The 18,472-nt window shown below is 42.5% G+C and overlaps 1 protein-coding gene across 1 annotated transcript in view; it reads left to right on the top strand.

Annotated features, from left to right (window-relative positions):
* Window positions 1-18,472, top strand: part of LOC109105055 (neural-cadherin-like) — a 118,747-nt gene that overhangs the window by 75,194 nt on the left and 25,081 nt on the right. Inside the window, exons 9-13 of the mRNA XM_042772984.1 lie at window positions 1,489-1,657; window positions 1,854-2,024; window positions 2,841-3,013; window positions 5,038-5,205; window positions 16,673-16,922. Of these exons, the coding sequence (XP_042628918.1) occupies window positions 1,489-1,657; window positions 1,854-2,024; window positions 2,841-3,013; window positions 5,038-5,205; window positions 16,673-16,922 (931 nt within the window). The remainder of the gene's footprint in view (window positions 1-1,488; window positions 1,658-1,853; window positions 2,025-2,840; window positions 3,014-5,037; window positions 5,206-16,672; window positions 16,923-18,472) is intronic.

The following is an 18,472-nucleotide window of genomic DNA, read 5'->3' as shown; positions in this document are numbered from 1 at the left end:
CACAAATCCAAGCCCTGCATAGACGGCAACGGAACTGAAATGTTTTATAGCCCAGAAAGGTAGTAAGGACATCGGTAAAATAGTCCATGTGACATTAGTGGTTCAACCGGAATGTTATGAAGCAACGAGAATACTTTTTCTGTACAAAGAAAACAAAAATAAAGACTTTATTCAATAATTTCTTATTTGCGTTCACAAGAGTACCACAACGCATGCGTGTACATTCCTCTGCTTGCAAACAAGTCACAGTGCATCTGGGTTCTAGATCAGAATGCCGGCTCCTGCATCAGCAGCATCATCACACACATGCGTTGTGGTACTCTTGTTAAAGCGCATCAACTGACCCGGAAGAGAAGAAATTGTTGAATAAAGTTGTTATTTTTGTTTTCTTTGCACACAAAAAGTATTCTCATAGCTTTGTAACATTACGGTTGAACCACTGATGTCACATGGACTATTTTATCGATGTCCTTACTACCTTTGGCAATTGTCTCAAGTTTATATCTGCCAATTCTGAGAAGAAACAAAAACAAACAAAAAGATAAAATTGTGAGATGTAAACTCAGAAGTCTAAAAAAAAAATAGCAAAAACAAAAGTCATAATTCTGAGTTTTATTTCTTTATTCCATAGGGGAAACAGGCTTCCACAGAAACGTAATGAAAATTGTCACAATGCAAAAAAATATCAATAGTCTTTTATTTTAGTTTTAAGATATCATTTCTTTTGATTTTGAAGTGCAGTATGACCCAGTCATGTCTTGACAGGCTTTGTGAGGTTCACACTGCCTCATCTTGGCCACACACGCTTTTCGATGTTCAGTCGAATGCAAACCCTCACCCTGCTTTGCAGTTGCTGGTTACCGGCGCTCCTAATAGCACTGCAGATTATGGCAGTAGACTATCTGTTCGAGTCTTTTCTCTTGCTAAACTGAGAAATCCTACCTAAGCCCTCTCAGAAATGTGAATGTGTGTATGTGTGTGTTGAAAGACAATGAGTGGTGTGAAGTGCAAAGTGCAGTGAGAATTCTCTTCAGAGGCTGGGAGGGAGGCTAATTCCAGCTTTTATCCCTGGTATCGATCTAGTCACTTGATTAATCGCCTTAAGTTGACATGGCACTCCCTTGTGGGCACCCCTCATCAGATGCCCGCTCTATAATGAGAGCATGATGAGAAAACAAGAGGAGGAGGAAGAAGAGGGAGCTTGAGGCCTCATTATGAGTGTGTGTGCTCCTATTATGGACCTCAAATAGGAATTTATAAACACTTTATCCTAAATACAAAATTCATTCTCTCTGTCATCATGTCATGTTCCTGCTTTTCTTGCTCTTTTTCTATTATTATGAGGAATCATATGTCCGGCGTCAATCTGGTACTGTTTAGTTTTTGTTTGAGATCTTGATATTGACCTTTGCCTAGGCTTTTGCTAAGAATGCATTTCTGTCATTTCTTGTATTATTATCCATGTCTGAAACTCTGGTTCCTTTAAAGTGTCACAACTACAGTGTGAATGCACTGGTCCTGGAGAATCAGCCCCCAGGCACTTTTGTCCTGCGCGTGCAGGCTCACGACGCCGACACTGGGGTCAACGGGGAGGTCAAGTACGGGATAATGCAGAGGGACGGGGCCTCACCAGGGTTTACTATCAACCCTGACACAGGTATTTCCTTCCTTCTTTACCAGATCATTGATTACACACAATTGAGCTTTAGCTGGCATGTGTTTCTAGTCAATGGGCCTCATTTTTTAAACATAAGCAGAATGCATGCCATTTAGTTGCATTAAACTTGTGAACTCTATAAAGAAACCAGCTCACCAATGAGTTGCCTCTTTTTGGCATTGTATGTGTTGTGCAGGTTTGATCAGTACGGTCGTAAGTTTTGATCGAGAGAGGCAGCGAGAGTATACACTCTCGGTCACGGCTACGGACCAAGCAAAGGAGCCCCTCATCGGCATCTGTCAGATCACTGTCCTGATTGCTGACCAGAACGACAACGACCCAAAGTTTGAGAACAGCCGCTATCAATGTAAGAACCACTAAACAATGTTTATAAGTCTTATTGAAGACCTGGTCAAACTGATGCCGATGTTAGCTGCAGTGTACAAGGCAGCACACTTTTCTTATGTAAATCCTAAAGTAAAAGCTTTTCCTAAAGAGCCATTTTTTAAATTTGTTACGTAGTGATACTATGAAATGAAAACTTCCAAATGGTCTTCTGTAGTGATAGGATCTGTTGACCGTACTTAAGATCTGTTCCTCTTCTTGTTTGCGTATATACGAGCAAGAAGGCATCCATGACATAGCCCCAACTCAGGTTGTAGCTGTAGACTCTTTAAACATTTATACATGGACCTTTAACATTGCACTTAAGGGCAGTAAGGATTGCAAGCTTAACAAATTCTCAAGTTCAAGATTCCTGGGTGTAGTCAACACACATTAAACCTCAATATTAAAAATGCATAACAGTTTGAGCAAGGTGAGCTTTAATGCACTGAACACAGTATAAACACATCATTAATCATTTTTAGATGCAATCGTTTGCAATCCTGGAAAGCTCGCTTAGAAGAGCACAGCAAATTTCTCACACTTCTAGGTTAAGTGATTTTATTTATAATTGCAAATATAAGTTCAGTAAATTTGATGTCAGAATTCCTTTTCATCACATTAAAAGCGGTACTGAGAAAGCTCATTAACTATTAAAGGTAAAGATTGAAACGTTTCTGGGCTACGCATCCCCCCCCCCTTTCCCTGCACATGGATTTTAATAGCAGCAGGCATTGCTTGTATTTAGACTGATGTTATTTATTTTTGTTGATGCCTGTGTTAACCCTATCCATGCCAGACTTCCTGCGAGAGGACACACCAGTTGGGACAAGCTTCCTGAGGGCGGCAGCTCATGATGACGACCAGGGCACCAATGCGGCCATCACCTACTCTCTGTCCCAGCAGAGCCCAGCCTACTTTCATATCAACCCCAGCACAGGATGGATCTACGTCAACCATCCTATCTCACAGGTACACAAACACACACCTTTACCAAGCTTTTAAAATGGGAACATGCAATAGACTTCTGTTGTTATAAATAAAGCTAATTATTACTAAGCAAAATCAATTTCTTCTGGGCAGACTCTTTGAGCACCTGAGCAGAAATATACCTATGTAGAATGAAATATATATATATATATATATATATATATATATATATATATATATATATATATATATATCTGTGTGCTTATGTGTGTGTGATTAGATAAATATAATTTATAATAAATACAGCTGTTGTCCTTAAATTTATTAAGGATTTATAATATTGTTGCTTTACTTGTTTTGTTAAGTTAATTTGCTCTGTTTTATTTTTTATCTTTATAGGACTTCTCCAAATTTTTGTTAGATTTAGTTAACCTTTTTTTTTGTCCCTAAGGTATAGAGTAAAAACATGCACTTGTGTGAACAAACATGTTTAAAGATCACGTGCACACATTCCTGCTGAGAAAACTTAATACTGCTTATTGTAGTACAGGTACTTTGTCTTGCATGTGTGTGTTTTATAGAAAACACATTCTCATCCTCCATAGTCAGTTTTGCATATTAAACATTGTAGGGACCCAAAGAGATGTTATATATATATTCATGTAAACCTTAAGTCTGGAGGGACAGCGTTCTGTTATAATAGGCATAAAAATATGTATGATTTCCTTTATTCAGATGGGAGAGTTATCTTGCCTACTGATTTTTTCATTAAACATAATTTTTCTTCCTTTCCTTTTTTCTTTTCATCTTTTTATTCAACTAATCAACCTTTTTTCTTTTCATTATATGAAAACGTATTACCATGCCTTCACATTTTTGTAAACTTTGACTGAGACCCAGACTTTCAATACTATCAGTCATAAAAATATGAAACAATAGTGTAAATAAAGAGTGAAAAACACATAATTTTTATATTTTTTCTGCAACTATTTTTTTTTTTAAATGGCATAATTGACTTATGGGGTAATTTCCAACATGGGAAACAATTTTTCACCTAATAAATACTAATATACAAATTAAACTAGCGAGAGTGTGAAATTTATTTTATAAGTCTATAAGGCCAAAAGTTTCCATAGTTGAAGAAACATCCATTCTTGTGTATGTGTGTGTTGTTTGGTCTGGGCAGAAATGCCACCATCTTCACTTTTCTGCCCCCAAATGGCTGTCTTATTTCTATGCAGGATATTTAAGCTTTGAGAGGTTGGTGGTTGAGTTGACATTAAAACGCTATCAGAAAGACAGCCTGTGCTCTTGTAAAATCTCCTGCATCCTGTTTATAGAGTCATAAGTGATGCCAGTCTTCATGCAAAGCATTAGAAGCTAGATTTTATTAATGCACGGTTCATGTCCAGTACTACACTGCTTTTAACATGCTTTCATCACTCTCAACAGAAATAGATGTGGATGCAATTTCGTCAGAGCAGGTCATTAAGATGTGTATACTGCAAGTCTGGCCCATGTTTTTCATTAGCCAGTCTGACCGCCTTGCGTCACTTATGTCAGAGTAGATCAGTTTTAGAAAGGCAGGAAATGGCACCCACGCTAAACTCACCTGTCATCAAATTGACAACTTAACCCCACCACCCCCAACTGTTATTCCTACCTCCTCTCATTCCCCATCTTTCTCTTCCTGTCTGCCTCTTTCTCTTTCTGACCTGAAAAGGCAAAATTTTGGAATCAGTTAAGCAAAGTTTACTGCTGACTCACTCTTAGATGTGCTTTTCAATTAGTAAGAGTCATTTGAAGGAATCATTAAAGTAAAAAAAAAAAAAAAAACATCTAGAGTCTTAGCTGCTGTACATTATATTCTGGATGTGAAACACCCAATGGATAATGGAGACCAATTCTTCAGGTGGAAGTATCAGGGATTGCTCTCCTCTTTGAACCTCCGTTGACAGAAAAACTTCACCTGTCGTCACCGGTATCAGTGACAACTTATGTATTATTACAGTGTATGCTGATAAGCCCCTAGGCTGGATGATATCACCTGTCTCTCGTCCTGACAGACATCACGGATCAGCCAGCAGATAATCGCTACAGACGGAGGGAGTCGGAGCAGCTCGGTCGACCTCACTGTCATCATCACCAATGTGCACAACCAGCCCCCACAGTGGGAACAGGCAGAATATTGGGTCACGATCCCGGAGAACACAGCGCGCGACACCAAAATAGTGGTGAGACATTCATATTCCACCACAGTTTCCTCTCTGCTTTCTATGAGAGTATGAAATATTCCAAACACAAAGTACAACCAGTACATTTCATAATAACACAAAATCATGGCTTTTCAGCCAATCAGATTGTGCAGCTGTTCCTAACTGTTACAATAATATGTAATTATATACTCTACCATTCAAAAGTTTGTGGTTGATAAGATTTTTTCATATATTTTTTTTAATGTAATTTCATCCTGTGATGCCAAAGTTGAATTTTCAGCACCTTTACTTCGGTGATACATAATCACAATCAATTTTTTCTATGGTTCTTTGATGAATATAAAGTTCAAAAGAACAGCCTTAATGTAATATTTTGTATCATTGTTAATGTCTTTATTGTACATTTTGATCAATTTAATATATATGTATGCACACACACACACACACACGTTTATGTATGTTATTTTTTTGCCCTTTTTACAAGTAATATGTGACATGCTCTACTTAGCAACTCATGTGTGTCATACAAATAGTGCACTGTGCACAAGATACTTGACTCACTATAGATTTAATTACAGGTGAAGCAAGAGAAATGACATAAGCATAAATATACAATATACACAGTACACAAAAACATTTATTTATGTATTTTTCAATATTTCTCAGTATTCAATTAATTATAAATATTTATTGTAATCATGATCTTTCTCACTTTTTCTGCCATTTTGGGTTCATTTTCACTAAGCTTCTCTTAGTTGATTCTGGTAAGCTTGTCTTAGTTGATTCTGGTAAGCTTGTCTTAGTTGATTCTGGTAAGCTTGTCTTAGTTGTTTGCCTTTTTTGACTTCTCAAAAAGTTTTTTTAGATATTTTTAAATAAATATTTTTAGGTATTTTTAACAAGATACCTGCTTTTTGTAACAGCCTTTGCATCAGTTCACTGGTTTTTGGAAAAGAGAAGTGGTTTTCACTCACAACGCTTCTTGCTTTGTTGTGCAGTTGATAAGCAAAGGTAGTGTTGTGACTTTCTTACCGCTGAAGCTTGTCACATCTTATCCACCCTTCATCTTGTTTGCTATTTCAGCCCGTTTCATTTGCTGTCACATTTAACATTCGTCTTGGAGCTTGTACCCACAGAGAGATCAGCATCCACAAACAACCTCATTTGTCCAGCAAACTCAAGCAGACTGCTTGTCTGAACATTCTATTCTAATTCATTCAAAAGGGGCGAAAAGGCCAGTCCTCCGAGTCCGTTTTCTTCACATGCAGCAGATTTATCAGTGAAGAGTGCCAAGAGGAGTTCTGCTGGAGTCACTGTGTTTCCCTGACATCAGCGGCTTCCTCTTGCTGCTGCCAGCTATTCTGCAATCTGTATGAACCTCCGCATCTGTCTTAGTAGTCCTCAGTGGCACAAACTATGTCAGGGATGTTCTCCTCTTCACATTAACACAGGATGTAAAATAGGCTTAGGTGGGATGTTTGATCTTAAAATACCTAATGATGTTTGTTTAGACACATGTTAGACACTCTTTACTGATTTATTGTCTTTGCATTGGAAGGCAGCTATGTAGTCAAGCTCAGTTATCTCCTGACAGCCCGCCCTCCTCTGAGGGCTTCTGTTAGCATCCCTGTCAAAGAAAATTAATATTGTCTTAATGTACTGTTCCACATACCACGTTACATATTTTAATACAAATGTTTTGTTTTTTTAACTCTAATTACCTTCTATAGAACTCCACTCAATTATTTATATTACTTAACATTCTCACTTACTTTCATATTTATACTTTGCTCTGAACTAAATGTTCTCAACTCTTAGTATAGACTCTCACTCTCACAGATGTTGAATATACACACACACACACATATTGTCACGGTTCAGGGTGCTTCATCGGCTTCCCTGTTGTCTGTGTCCTGTCATTTGCTGCAGCTCGTGACCTGGGCAATCAGCGCTGATAATTCAGCGCTGGTGTGTGCAGATCACGAGCTGATTGTCCTCACCTGTTGCTAGTTCCCATTCTCCCTTTTATTCTCTGCTGTGTCTGTCCCTTGTTGTCAGTAGATTTCGCGTTGTCATTGTTATTGTGCTGTGTGTCTGTTTCCTCACCTTTACCGCTGTTGTGCTCAGGATGTCTAGACGAGGAGTCTTTCGTTGGCCGTGTGTCCGAGATCCTCTGTCTCGTTTTCCACGTCCCGTTGGGCATTGCACCAGAGGTGGTCTCCACAGCCTGTGTCCGCAGGTGTCGGTACGGACGGCTCTAGAGTTGTTACACCAGGCTTCAGTTTTTTGTGTGTGTGTGACATTCACACGTTGGATTATTTTGGTATTTTTGTTGTACCCAATAAACTGTTGCCCGAATCCTCTGCGTTTGAGTTCTCTCTCTTCGCGTTCCTGACAGAATCTACTGACCATTATGGACTCAGCAGAGGAGATCGATGTTCTCCGAATCCTCAGGCAGCAGGGCACGCTGCTGGGTAGACAGCAGGAGGAAATCACCGCTTCTCGTCACGCTTTTTCGGAGCTGTCACTGCAACTGACCCAGCTCACAGAACGGCTTGATCGGCTTCAGATTATTCCTCCCGCGACTCCTGTTGTACAACCTCCGTCCGAACCAGAGAGTGTTGCTTCCCGTCATGTGGAGCCTCGTCTTAATCCACCTGCTCCATACTCCGGTGAGCCCAACTCATGCCGTTCATTTCTGTCACAATGTTCGCTGACTTTTTCACTCCAGCCCTCTTGTTTTCCCACGGAGCGAGCTAAAGTGGCATTCATCATCACGCTTTTAGTCGGACAAGCGAGAGAATGGGGTACGGCCATGTGGGACAATGATCATCAGTGTTGCAGCTCGTTTAAGGAGTTTTCGGAGGAGCTCCGCAAGGTGTTCGATCGCTCCGCGCTTGGGACGGAGGCGGCGCGGGCGTTATCTTTGCTGCAACAGGGAGGTCGGTCGGTGTCGGATTACTCCATAGAGTTCCGCACTCTCGCTCGCCGCGTCATGCGGATGGAATGCTAAAGCGCAGTGGGATCACTTTCTTCACGGGTTGGTAGACTACATCAAGGACGAGATATATTCTCTCGAACTGCCCCCCAGCCTCGACGGTTTAGTCGACCTCGCCATCCGCGTTGACAACCGGATAGCTCTCCGGTCCCCGCCATCGGAGGGGCGTGGTCTCTCGCGAGCTTTTCTCCGACCTGGCCGCTGGAGCGGCGGGTGACGCAACTTCTCAGCGTCTCGTCATGCCTGAGGAGGAGCCCATGCAGATCGGGAGAGCCCGGCTGACGATCACCGAGAGGCGCCATCGCCTCACTCACAGTCTGTGTCTCTACTGTGGGGGGGGCGGGGCATGTGGCGGCCTCGTGTCCAGTGAAGGGGCGGCGTTTGTTTTTCGGCCAAGGAGGGGCGTACGGTGAGCGTCACTAATACATTGCTGCCCTCTGGTGGTCGTTCCGTCCTTCAGGCTTCATTACAATTTAATAAAACTAGTTATCAGGTGTCAGCTTTAATTGATTCTGGAGCAGAGGGTGATTTTATGGACAATGAGCTGGCTGCCCGATTAGGTGTTCCATCAGTTCCACTGGCCGAGCCCATTTCAGCCAGGACTCTGTGCGGCACCCATCTCACTAGAATTACACACTCCACCAGGTTTATTACTCTCACCCTCTCGGGTAATCATGCTGAGGAGATTCGTTTTCTCCTCATTCATTCTCCCTCCACTCCATTAGTATTAGGACACACATGGTTGGTCAAACATAACCCACACATTGACTGGACTCTTAATTCTGTTCTGGCATGGAGCCCTTTTTGTTTATCTCAATGTTTGGGTCCGGCATTTTCTCCGGTTATGTCTTGTTCTGTGTTACAGGAGGAGCCGGTGAGCCTGGCGAATGTACCGGAGGCTTACCATGACTTGAGAGCGGTTTTCAGTAAGTCCCGAGCTTCATCCCTTCCTCCACACCGCCCGTATGACTGTGCGATAGATCTGTTGCCTGGCACTTCTCCACCTAGGGGGCGCCTGTACTCTCTTTCCGGGCCTGAGAGGGAGGCCATGGAGAAGTACATCAATGATTCTCAGGTAGCTGGCATCATTCGGCCCTCTTCCTCTCCGGCTGGGGGCGGGGTTCTTCTTCGTGGGGAAGAAAGATGGATCACTCCGTCCCTGTATAGATTATCGGGGCTTGAATGACATCACGGTCAAGAATCGTTATCCTTTGCCGTTGATGTCATCGGCCTTTGAGCTCTTGCAGGGGGCGACCATCTTTACGAAGTTGGACCTTCGCAATGCTTATCACCTAGTTCGGATTAGGGAGGGGGACGAATGGAAGACCGCCTTCAACACCCCCACGGGGCACTTTGAGTATTTGGTTATGCCCTTTGGACTTTCGAACTCCCCGGCGGTCTTCCAGGCACTCGTCAATGATGTGCTTAGAGACATGGTCGACCGGTTTGTATTTGTTTATCTCGACGACATCCTGATCTTTTCCCAGAACGAGCGTGACCATGTCCAACACGTCAGGCGAGTGCTCCAGCGGCTGCTTGAGAATCGTTTATTTGCCAAGGTGGAGAAGTGCGAGTTTTACGCACGGTCGGTTCCGTTCCTGGGATTTATTCTTTCACAAGAAGGAATCCGAATGGATCCCGCCAAGGTAAAAGCAGTTGCTGATTGGCCTACCCCAGATAGTCGTAGAGCGGTCCAGCGATTTCTGGGGTTTGCCAATTTTTACAGGCGGTTCATTCGGAATTTCAGCCAGGTCGCCCTTCCTCTGACGGATCTCACCTCCACTCGAAGACGTTTCTGTTGGTCGCCGCAGGCTGAGGCTGCATTTTTAAATTTAAAGAGTCGCTTTGTTTCGGCTCCCATTCTTGCTACTCCCGATCCGTCCCGTCAGTTCGTTGTGGAGGTGGATGCATCAGAGGTAGGAGCGGGGGCGATTTTGTCTCAGAGGTCACCTTCGGATGACAGAGTACATCCCTGCGCATTTTTTTTCTCATCGTTTAACCCCCTCGGAACGGAATTACGACATCGGGAATAGGGAGTTACTGGCTGTTAAGTTGGCACTGGAGGAGTGGCGCCACTAGTTAGAGGGCGCGGAGGTCCCTTTTATAGTTTGGACCGATCATAAGAACTTAGAATACATCCGCACCGCTAAACGACTTAATTCCCGACAGGCTCGCTGGGCACTGTTCTTCGGTCGGTTCAATTTTAACATCTCTTACCGTCCGGGATCCAAGAATGGTAAGCCTGACGCACTTTCGCGGATCTTTGAGGCTGAACCTAGAGCCATCCTCCCGGTGACCATTCTGCCTCCCGATCGGGTGGTAGCGATGGTTACCTGGGGGGTGGAGTCCAGAGTCCGCTCGGCTCTGCGCAACGTCACAGTTCCCGCGGGGTGTCCTGAGAGCCTGTTGTTTGTGCCAGAATCGGTCCGAACTAGCGTCCTTCAGTGGGGTCACTCGTCCATGCTAGCTTGCCACCCAGGAGCAACTCGTACCTGTAGTTTAATCAAGCAGCGCTTCTGGTGGCCTTCCATGGCGCGGGACGCTCGTCAGTTCGTGTCGGCATGTCCTGTTTGTGCTGCGGGTAAGGGCTCCAATCGACCCCCAGCAGGGTTACTCCAGCCGCTGCCTGTCCCTTCGAGACCCTGGTCACACATAGCTATGGACTTTGTCACAGGCCTACCTCCGTCTAGCGGCAACACGGTAGTCCTTACTGTGGTGGACAGGTTCTCGAAGGCCGCACATTTTATTCCCCTCCCCAAATTGCCCTCAGCGAGGGAGACGGCGACTATCGTCCTGGATCACGTTTTCCGTATTCATGGCCTCCCGGAGAACGTGGTCTCTGACAGGGGTCCCCAATTTGTGTCAAAGTTTTGGGCAGAGTTCTGTCGACAGCTGGGGGCGACTGCGAGTCTTTCCTCCGGGTATCACCCGCAGACAAATGGTCAGGCTGAGCGTGCTAACCAGGATCTGGAGAGAGTCTTGCGTTGTGTGGCGTCCGCGGAACCGTCATCTTGGAGTTCCAGATTAACTATGGTTGAGTATGCACATAACTCCCTCCTGGTCTCGTCTACGGGTTTGTCTCCCTTCCAGTGCTGTTTAGGCTACCAGCCACCCTTATTCCCCTCCCAAGAATCCGACGCCGTTGTTCCATCCGCGCACTCGTTTATTCAGAGATGCCTCCGTACGTGGAGGATCGCCAGAGAAGCCCTCACTCGGACTGGTGACAGGAACAAGGCGTCGGCGGATCGTCACCCGTGCTAAGCCCCCACTTTACGTGTGCGGTCAGAAGGTCTGGTTGTCTTCCAAAGACATTCCTCTCAAACTCCCCTCACGTAAACTGGGACCCAAATTTATTGGACCGTTTTCCATCTCTAAGGTGCTCAGTCCGGTGTCGGTTCGACTCAATTTAACCCCCCAGTTTAAGAATATCCACCCGGTGTTTCATGTCTCTAAGATAAAGCCCGTCATTCGCTCCCCCCTTCAGCCCCAGACCTCTGTCCCTCCGCCTCCTAGACTCATTGAGGGGTCTCCGGCTTATACGGTACGGCGGCTCCTTGATGTGAGACAGAGGGGTAGAGGTTATCAATACCTGGTAGAATGGGAGGGCTTTGGCCCGGAGGAGAGATGCTGGGTTCCGGCTCGTGACATTCTGGATCGCACTCTCATTGACCAATTCCATCGGTGTCATGGTGAGTCCTCCGGGGACGCCAGGAGGCGTCCCTGAGGGGGGGGGTACTGTCACGGTTCAGGGTGCTTCATCGGCTTCCCTGTTGTCTGTGTCCTGTCTTTTGCTGCAGCTCGTGACCTGGGCAATCAGCGCTGATAATTCAGCGCTGGTGTGTGCAGATCACGAGCTGATTGTCCTCACCTGTTGCTAGTTCCCATTCTCCCTTTTATTCTCTGCTGTGTCTGTCCCTTGTTGTCAGTAGATTTCGCGTTGTCATTGTTATTGTGCTGTGTGTCTGTTTCCTCACCTTTACCGCTGTTGTGCTCAGGACGTCTAGACGAGGAGTCTTTCGTTGGCCGTGTGCCCGAGATCCTCTGTCTCGCTTTCCACGTCCCGTTGGGCATTGCACCAGAGGTGGTCTCCACAGCCTGTGTCCGCAGGTGTCTGTACGGACGGCTCTGGAGTTGTTACACCAGGCTTCAGTTTGTGTGTGTGTGACATTCACACGTTGGATTATTTTGGTTTTTTGGTTGTACCCAATAAACTGTTGCCCGAATCCTCTGCGTTTGAGTTCTCTCTCTTCGCGTTCCTGACACATTTTTGTTTTTGCAAATAAACTGTTGTATGTATATATTTGGTTTTTGTTTTTTTTTATGTATGTATGTATGTATGTATTTCTACAATCTGATCCTCTGCACAGCATGAATTCTGTTATTAGCAGGGTATTAGTAGTGTAAGTAAAACTGTCGCTTTAGGGCACAATGTTCAATGTGACCGCATTGAAGCGTATTTTATGACGGGCACTGAAAAAGAGCCACTGCAAGGCATCTCTGATCAGCTTTTTCTTTCTGATGCCATTGCTGTGTAATGAGATGATTTCTAATTATTGCTAATTTCATGGCACCTTAGGCTGTGCTCATTTTGCTGGGAGTGCCATTGCCCATCTTATCATCCAGATGTGTTTTTTTGAACAGCTCTCTGCACCGGATCTCAACAGCCAATTTATTTCAGTCTTTTTAAGTGGTTATTTTTGATTCTGTAAACAGCTTTTCTTTGTGTTATACAGGACATGAGACCACAGCTCTCAGAATGTGCTTTGTTCTGCCATCACTCCATTTATGGTCTTGCTTGTACCTGTTGCCAAATTATGGCCAAGAGTTTATGAGCTTATTGTGTTAGATTTATTTGGTGTAGTATATGAGTGTTTAGTGTTAGTGTAAAAGACTACTCTAGGGGAAAAAAAGTCACTAGTGTATGTTTTGGATGCTGTATTTTGGGGTTCATAAAGGGATATTTCAACTGGAACATTTTGACACATTTGTGCATAGTTACTGAATATTTATGTAAAAGCTTAAAAATGGCCTGTTTATTTTTGAGTGAACAGTTCCTTTTAATTAATATAATCAGAAAGATTTCCTTGCTCAAACAGTTTCACCACCCTAAATGACTAGCTGAAATTGAGGCACAAAATCACTTTCCAGAACCTTCTCATTCAGTGTTCCTTGCTGATAGAATGGTCTTCTTAACACTATACAGACAGCCAAATCCTTAACATTATTTAAGAACCTCTTGAATTAGTACTTAACTGCATCCTGCTAACTCTTAAAAAAAAGAAAAAAATCTTCTATGCTTTCATAAATCCCTCTCTGTTCAAGCTTGTGCTAGATTATGTTTGAAACTTCTTATTGCTAGCACTTCTTGTTTTATTGCCTCCTTGAGGTGAATCACTTGTATTTTGTAAGTCACTTTGGATAAAAGTGTCTGCTAAATGAATAAATGTCAATTGTGCATGGCTGCTCAACAAAAGAGACCAGTGCCAAAACAGCACAAGCTAGTCTAATCAGCCATGACTAGTGTGAAAAAGTTAGCTGTATTAGACAAGCTGTACTGTTTATCCTCTCCAAGATATCTGTAGTCAGGTTTCTGAATGTCTGGGTGTGTGTGTTAGCATTAAGTCTGCCACAGTGTGTATATGAAGGTGATGGTCCTGGGGGCAGTGTGTCAGAGCAGATCTGCGTGTCCCTGCCCACTCTAATAGCTCTGCTAATGGAGGATGTACCTGGAGGTCACCTTCAGTGTCTCTTCAGTCAGAAAACAAGATAAGTGTTGTTCCTCAGAGCTTTTTATCACTTCACTTCCTGCTCTCTGTTGAGTGTCAATATCTTTTCATATTCAACCACTCTTTTTTTTAAACTACTTCGTCACCCTCTCCACACTTAGTTGGATGGAATGATTATAACTGCAGTCGAGGGGTTTCAAAACACAGGTTGCACAAGTATTCAGATGCAATCAATGCCTTTGTTAATGGAACGCACCTTGACAATTGGACAAATAACCTCATTTTCTTTATCCTTCCTTTCGCGTGTCTCTATTTCCCTCCTGTCGAAGCCCACACTGACACCCAGAACTCTAACACCGATGTTCCCTGTAATATGACTTGAAAAACAAAGTGCTTCACAACAATTACAGTCGATCTCTCTTTTGCTTCAACTCTCCAAATACAGTATGAACTCCCTAATGTGAAATAACTGTAGCAACTGGCTGTTCAAATATGTTCTGTGCATTGGGAGCCTTCATGCTAATTCATCCTCAGAACTCTAAATACAAATTAGGCTTGTTAAGCAGTATAATACATTCATTAGCAACACTGAGTAGCCTTGTTGTGTGTCGAGTGCTCCTATTCATTTCTCACTCTCACTTCCTCCCCCCTCGCCTTTCTTCTTCATCTATCTGACTGTCTGTCTAACTAATTAAAAATTTAAATATCAGTCAGCTCATTGTGGTATTATCTCAAGGAATGCTAATTAACACATTTTCAAAAGCAGTAATTGCAACCTTGAGGATGTAATTTAAAGGGCCTTGTTCATGTGTATGGATAATGAGAATGCCATTCTCATCAAGCCTGAGAGACGTGCGCTAATAAACTCTTGGAGGGAAGATTAGACAGGTTGGGATTTGAAAGTTGATGAAATTTCTGTTTAGTTGAATAGGGGAACTTTCGGTAGTATGAATAGTTTAACCCCATGGGTGGTTAACCAATAGAATGGTGTGGTGGGCTGGTAAATGAAAGGCTGTAGGTTAAAATTCCAAAACGGTTGATCTGTGAAATATCACCATTGTACTCTTGACCAAAACACTTATCCCTGGGTTACTCCAGATGGATTGTCCCTGTAGAAAATACACTGTAAGTAACTGTGGATAAAAAATATCAACTGCATGATGAGTTAGTTGAAATTAAGGTTTTGAAGTGAAGGCAAGATGTCCCAATGGACAGGAGTGCCATCCTAAGTAACTTCTGAGATTTTTGGTGTCACTTAGCACTAAAACATGCTGTTTTGAGGTGTTTTGAGAGTGTGTAAGTGACCGTTTCAGGCCTCATGATTTTTTATGAGGTGGAGCCCTAAAAACCTTCATGAAATTTACTTCAAAATTGATAGATCAGCGGTCTGCCTCAGTATTGAGACACAGTGGAACTCTCAGAGTAGTATAGGTCAGGGAAGTTATTGGAGCTCTGTCAAAGTGACTGTGGCAAATAAGTACACTGAATAGGCCATTTCTGTTGGGGGACACATACTGGATGGCAATACCGATCCTTAAAAGCAGGAAGCAAAAGCCACAGAGCTTTTAAGGTGCTTGTTTTCTGAGTTGCAGTGGGTGGATGCTCTCAAAACCATTGCCAGGGTTGATTTAATGCCTGACTGGACCCATGTTCTCTGACACAGAGTTCTCCCTCTATAACTCATTATTGCTCCATCTCTCTCCATGCACTTTTATTTTGCTCTACCTTTTCACCCCTTTTCTCTGTTGGCGAAGTTTTATAACCTGTGTTGTACTCCAAACATTCATTACACTGGATGACCATACATGGTTTAGGACTTTATCTTTGACTTTTGACAGTTGGCTTTGCCGTGCCGTTGGCTGTATTGTCATTGGAATGTTTTGTTTGCTTTACAGTGTCATTTGGTTGATGGTGTTTTGAGTTAAATGTGTTTTATTCAGCTAAAAGACTTTGTGAGTTCTCAACACAAACATGATCCAGCTGTAATATTGGATTTTCCAAGCCAAAATCAGCTCCATGTCTTGTATCCAAGTACTATGCACATGTTTTTGGATGAACACTGAATAAACAATCGTGAATCATAAAATAGCACTGATGTTCATCACTGGTATAATCACTGTTATTTTGCAGTTAATATAGTATATTAGGATCTGGAATAAATTATAACTTTGATTTATTAAAAAAATCTCTGATTATGAGGCAGAGAAATACTGCTCTGATTAAATTATAAGTAGTATACTAATTATGGTTATAAAACACATTGCTTACTCCTTAAGTAACTTTATGTTTTGTTAGTATAATGCAGCTCTGTGAAGCTGAAGTCTGGAAACTACTACTGCCGAAAGTTACTCCATTACTGTCAGCATCAGTTCGATAAGCAATTGGATGGATTACAGATGAACCGTGTCTAATATATTCACACGTTGCAGTCAGCAGACTCTTGACCGACGGTTCTGCTGATTTTAGATGCCTTTTCACAAATAATGCTAATTATCATGTTTGAGCTTTGAGAGAAGGTGTTTACATTTTACTCTAGTATGTGTTTCATAATGGAAATTCTTATAAAATTTTATGGGACATCCAAGCAGTTTTTACCCAATTTATACACACAAACCCATATGCACATCAAAAGGTTTTACATGTAACAGGAACCTTCACATCACTACTGACAGATCTTACATATTCATGACATAATATTTTACCTTGCAGGCCATATTTAATTTTATATCACTAACCTAAAGCTCATTCCCCACCCCAACAGACCATCAAGGCGACGTCCCCTCTTGGTGACCCCAGGGTGACTTACAACCTGGAGGAAGGTCAGGTTCCTGAGACCAACATGCCCGTGCACTTCTACATCAAGCCTAACCGGAGGGATGGTTCTGCATCTATCCTGGTGGCAGAGAATCCAGACTATGAGACCACGCGTTTCTTTACGCTCCGAGTGCGTGTACAGAATGTGGCGGCTGTACCACTAGCTTCCTTCACTACTGTCTATGTCAACATCACAGGTGAGAGATACTTAACGTAAATGTAAATATAATTACCACAAATTTGGGGTAATTTTATTTCTATATATGTATGTATGTATATATATATATATATATATATATATATATAGATAGATAGATAGATAGATAGATAGATAGATAGATAGATAGATAGATAGATAGATATACAGGTGCTTCTCAATAAATAAGAATGTTGTGGAAAAGTTCATTTGTTTCAGTAATTCAACTCAAATCGTCAAACTTGTGTTTTAAATAAATTCAATGCACACAGACTGAAGTAGGTTAAGTCTTTGGTCCTTTTAATTGTGATGATTATGGCTCACATTTAACAAAAACCCAACAATTCACTAACTCGACAAATTAGAATACTTCATAAGACCGCAGTGACTTTGGTTTTCAAAAAACACAATGGACCAACAACAGCAGATGACATTGCACCCCAAATCATCACAGACTGTGGAAACTTAACACTGGACTTCAAGCAACCTGGGCTATGAGCTTCTCCACCCTTCCTCCAGACTCTAGGACCTTGGTTTCCAAATGAAATACAAAACTTGCTCTCATCTGAAAAGAGGACTTTGGACCACTGGGCAACAGTCCACTTCTTATTCTCCTTAGCCCAGGTAAGACGCCTCAGGAGTGGCTTAACAAGAGTAACATGACAACTGTAGCCAAATTCCTTGACACGTCTGTGTGTGGTGGCTCTTGATGCCTTGACTCCAGCCTCAGTCCATTCCTTGTGAAGTTCACTCAAATTCTTGAATTGATTTTGCTTGACAATCCTCATAAGGCTCAGTTGGTTGTGCATCTTTTCCTTCCACACTTTTTCCTTCCACTCAACTTTCTGTTAGCATGCTTGGATACAGCACTCTGTGAACAGCCAGCTTCTTTGGCAATGAATGTTTGTGGCTTACCTTCCTTGTGAAGGGTGTCAATGATTGTCTTCTGGACAACTGTCAGCTCAGCAGTCTTCCCCATGATTGTGTAGCCTAGTGAACCAAACTGAGAGACCATTTTGAAGGCTCAGGAAACCTTTGCAGGTGTTTTTAGTTGATTAGCTGATTTGCATGTTACCATATTCTAATTTGTTGAATTTGTGGGTTTTTGTTAAATGTGAGCCAAAATCATCACAATTAAAAGAACCAAAGACTTAAACTACTTCAGTCTGTGTGCATTGAGTTTTTTTAATACACAAGTTTGACAATTTGAGTTGAATTACTGAAATAAATTAACTTTTCCACGACATTCTAATTTATTGAGAAGCAACTGTATATATATTTATATATGCACACACACACACACACACACACACACACACACACACACACACACACACACACACACACACACACACACACACACACACACATAATTTATTAATTGTACATTTTAACAATAGATGCACTTTTAGTATTTCTGATGAATAGAAAGCTCAAAAGAACGTAATTTTCTGGAATGTAAATCTTTTGTACATTATCAATGTATTACAGTGGGACTATGTCTACAAATCAAGGTAGCACCATGGTACTGTACTTCATACTTAGTGTAAG

This window comes from Cyprinus carpio, chromosome A16 (assembly GCF_018340385.1).
Source record: "Cyprinus carpio isolate SPL01 chromosome A16, ASM1834038v1, whole genome shotgun sequence".
Taxonomy (NCBI): domain Eukaryota; kingdom Metazoa; phylum Chordata; class Actinopteri; order Cypriniformes; family Cyprinidae; genus Cyprinus; species Cyprinus carpio.
The sequence above is the reverse complement of the archived record's forward strand: the minus strand, read 5'-3'. Positions and strand labels throughout refer to the sequence as shown.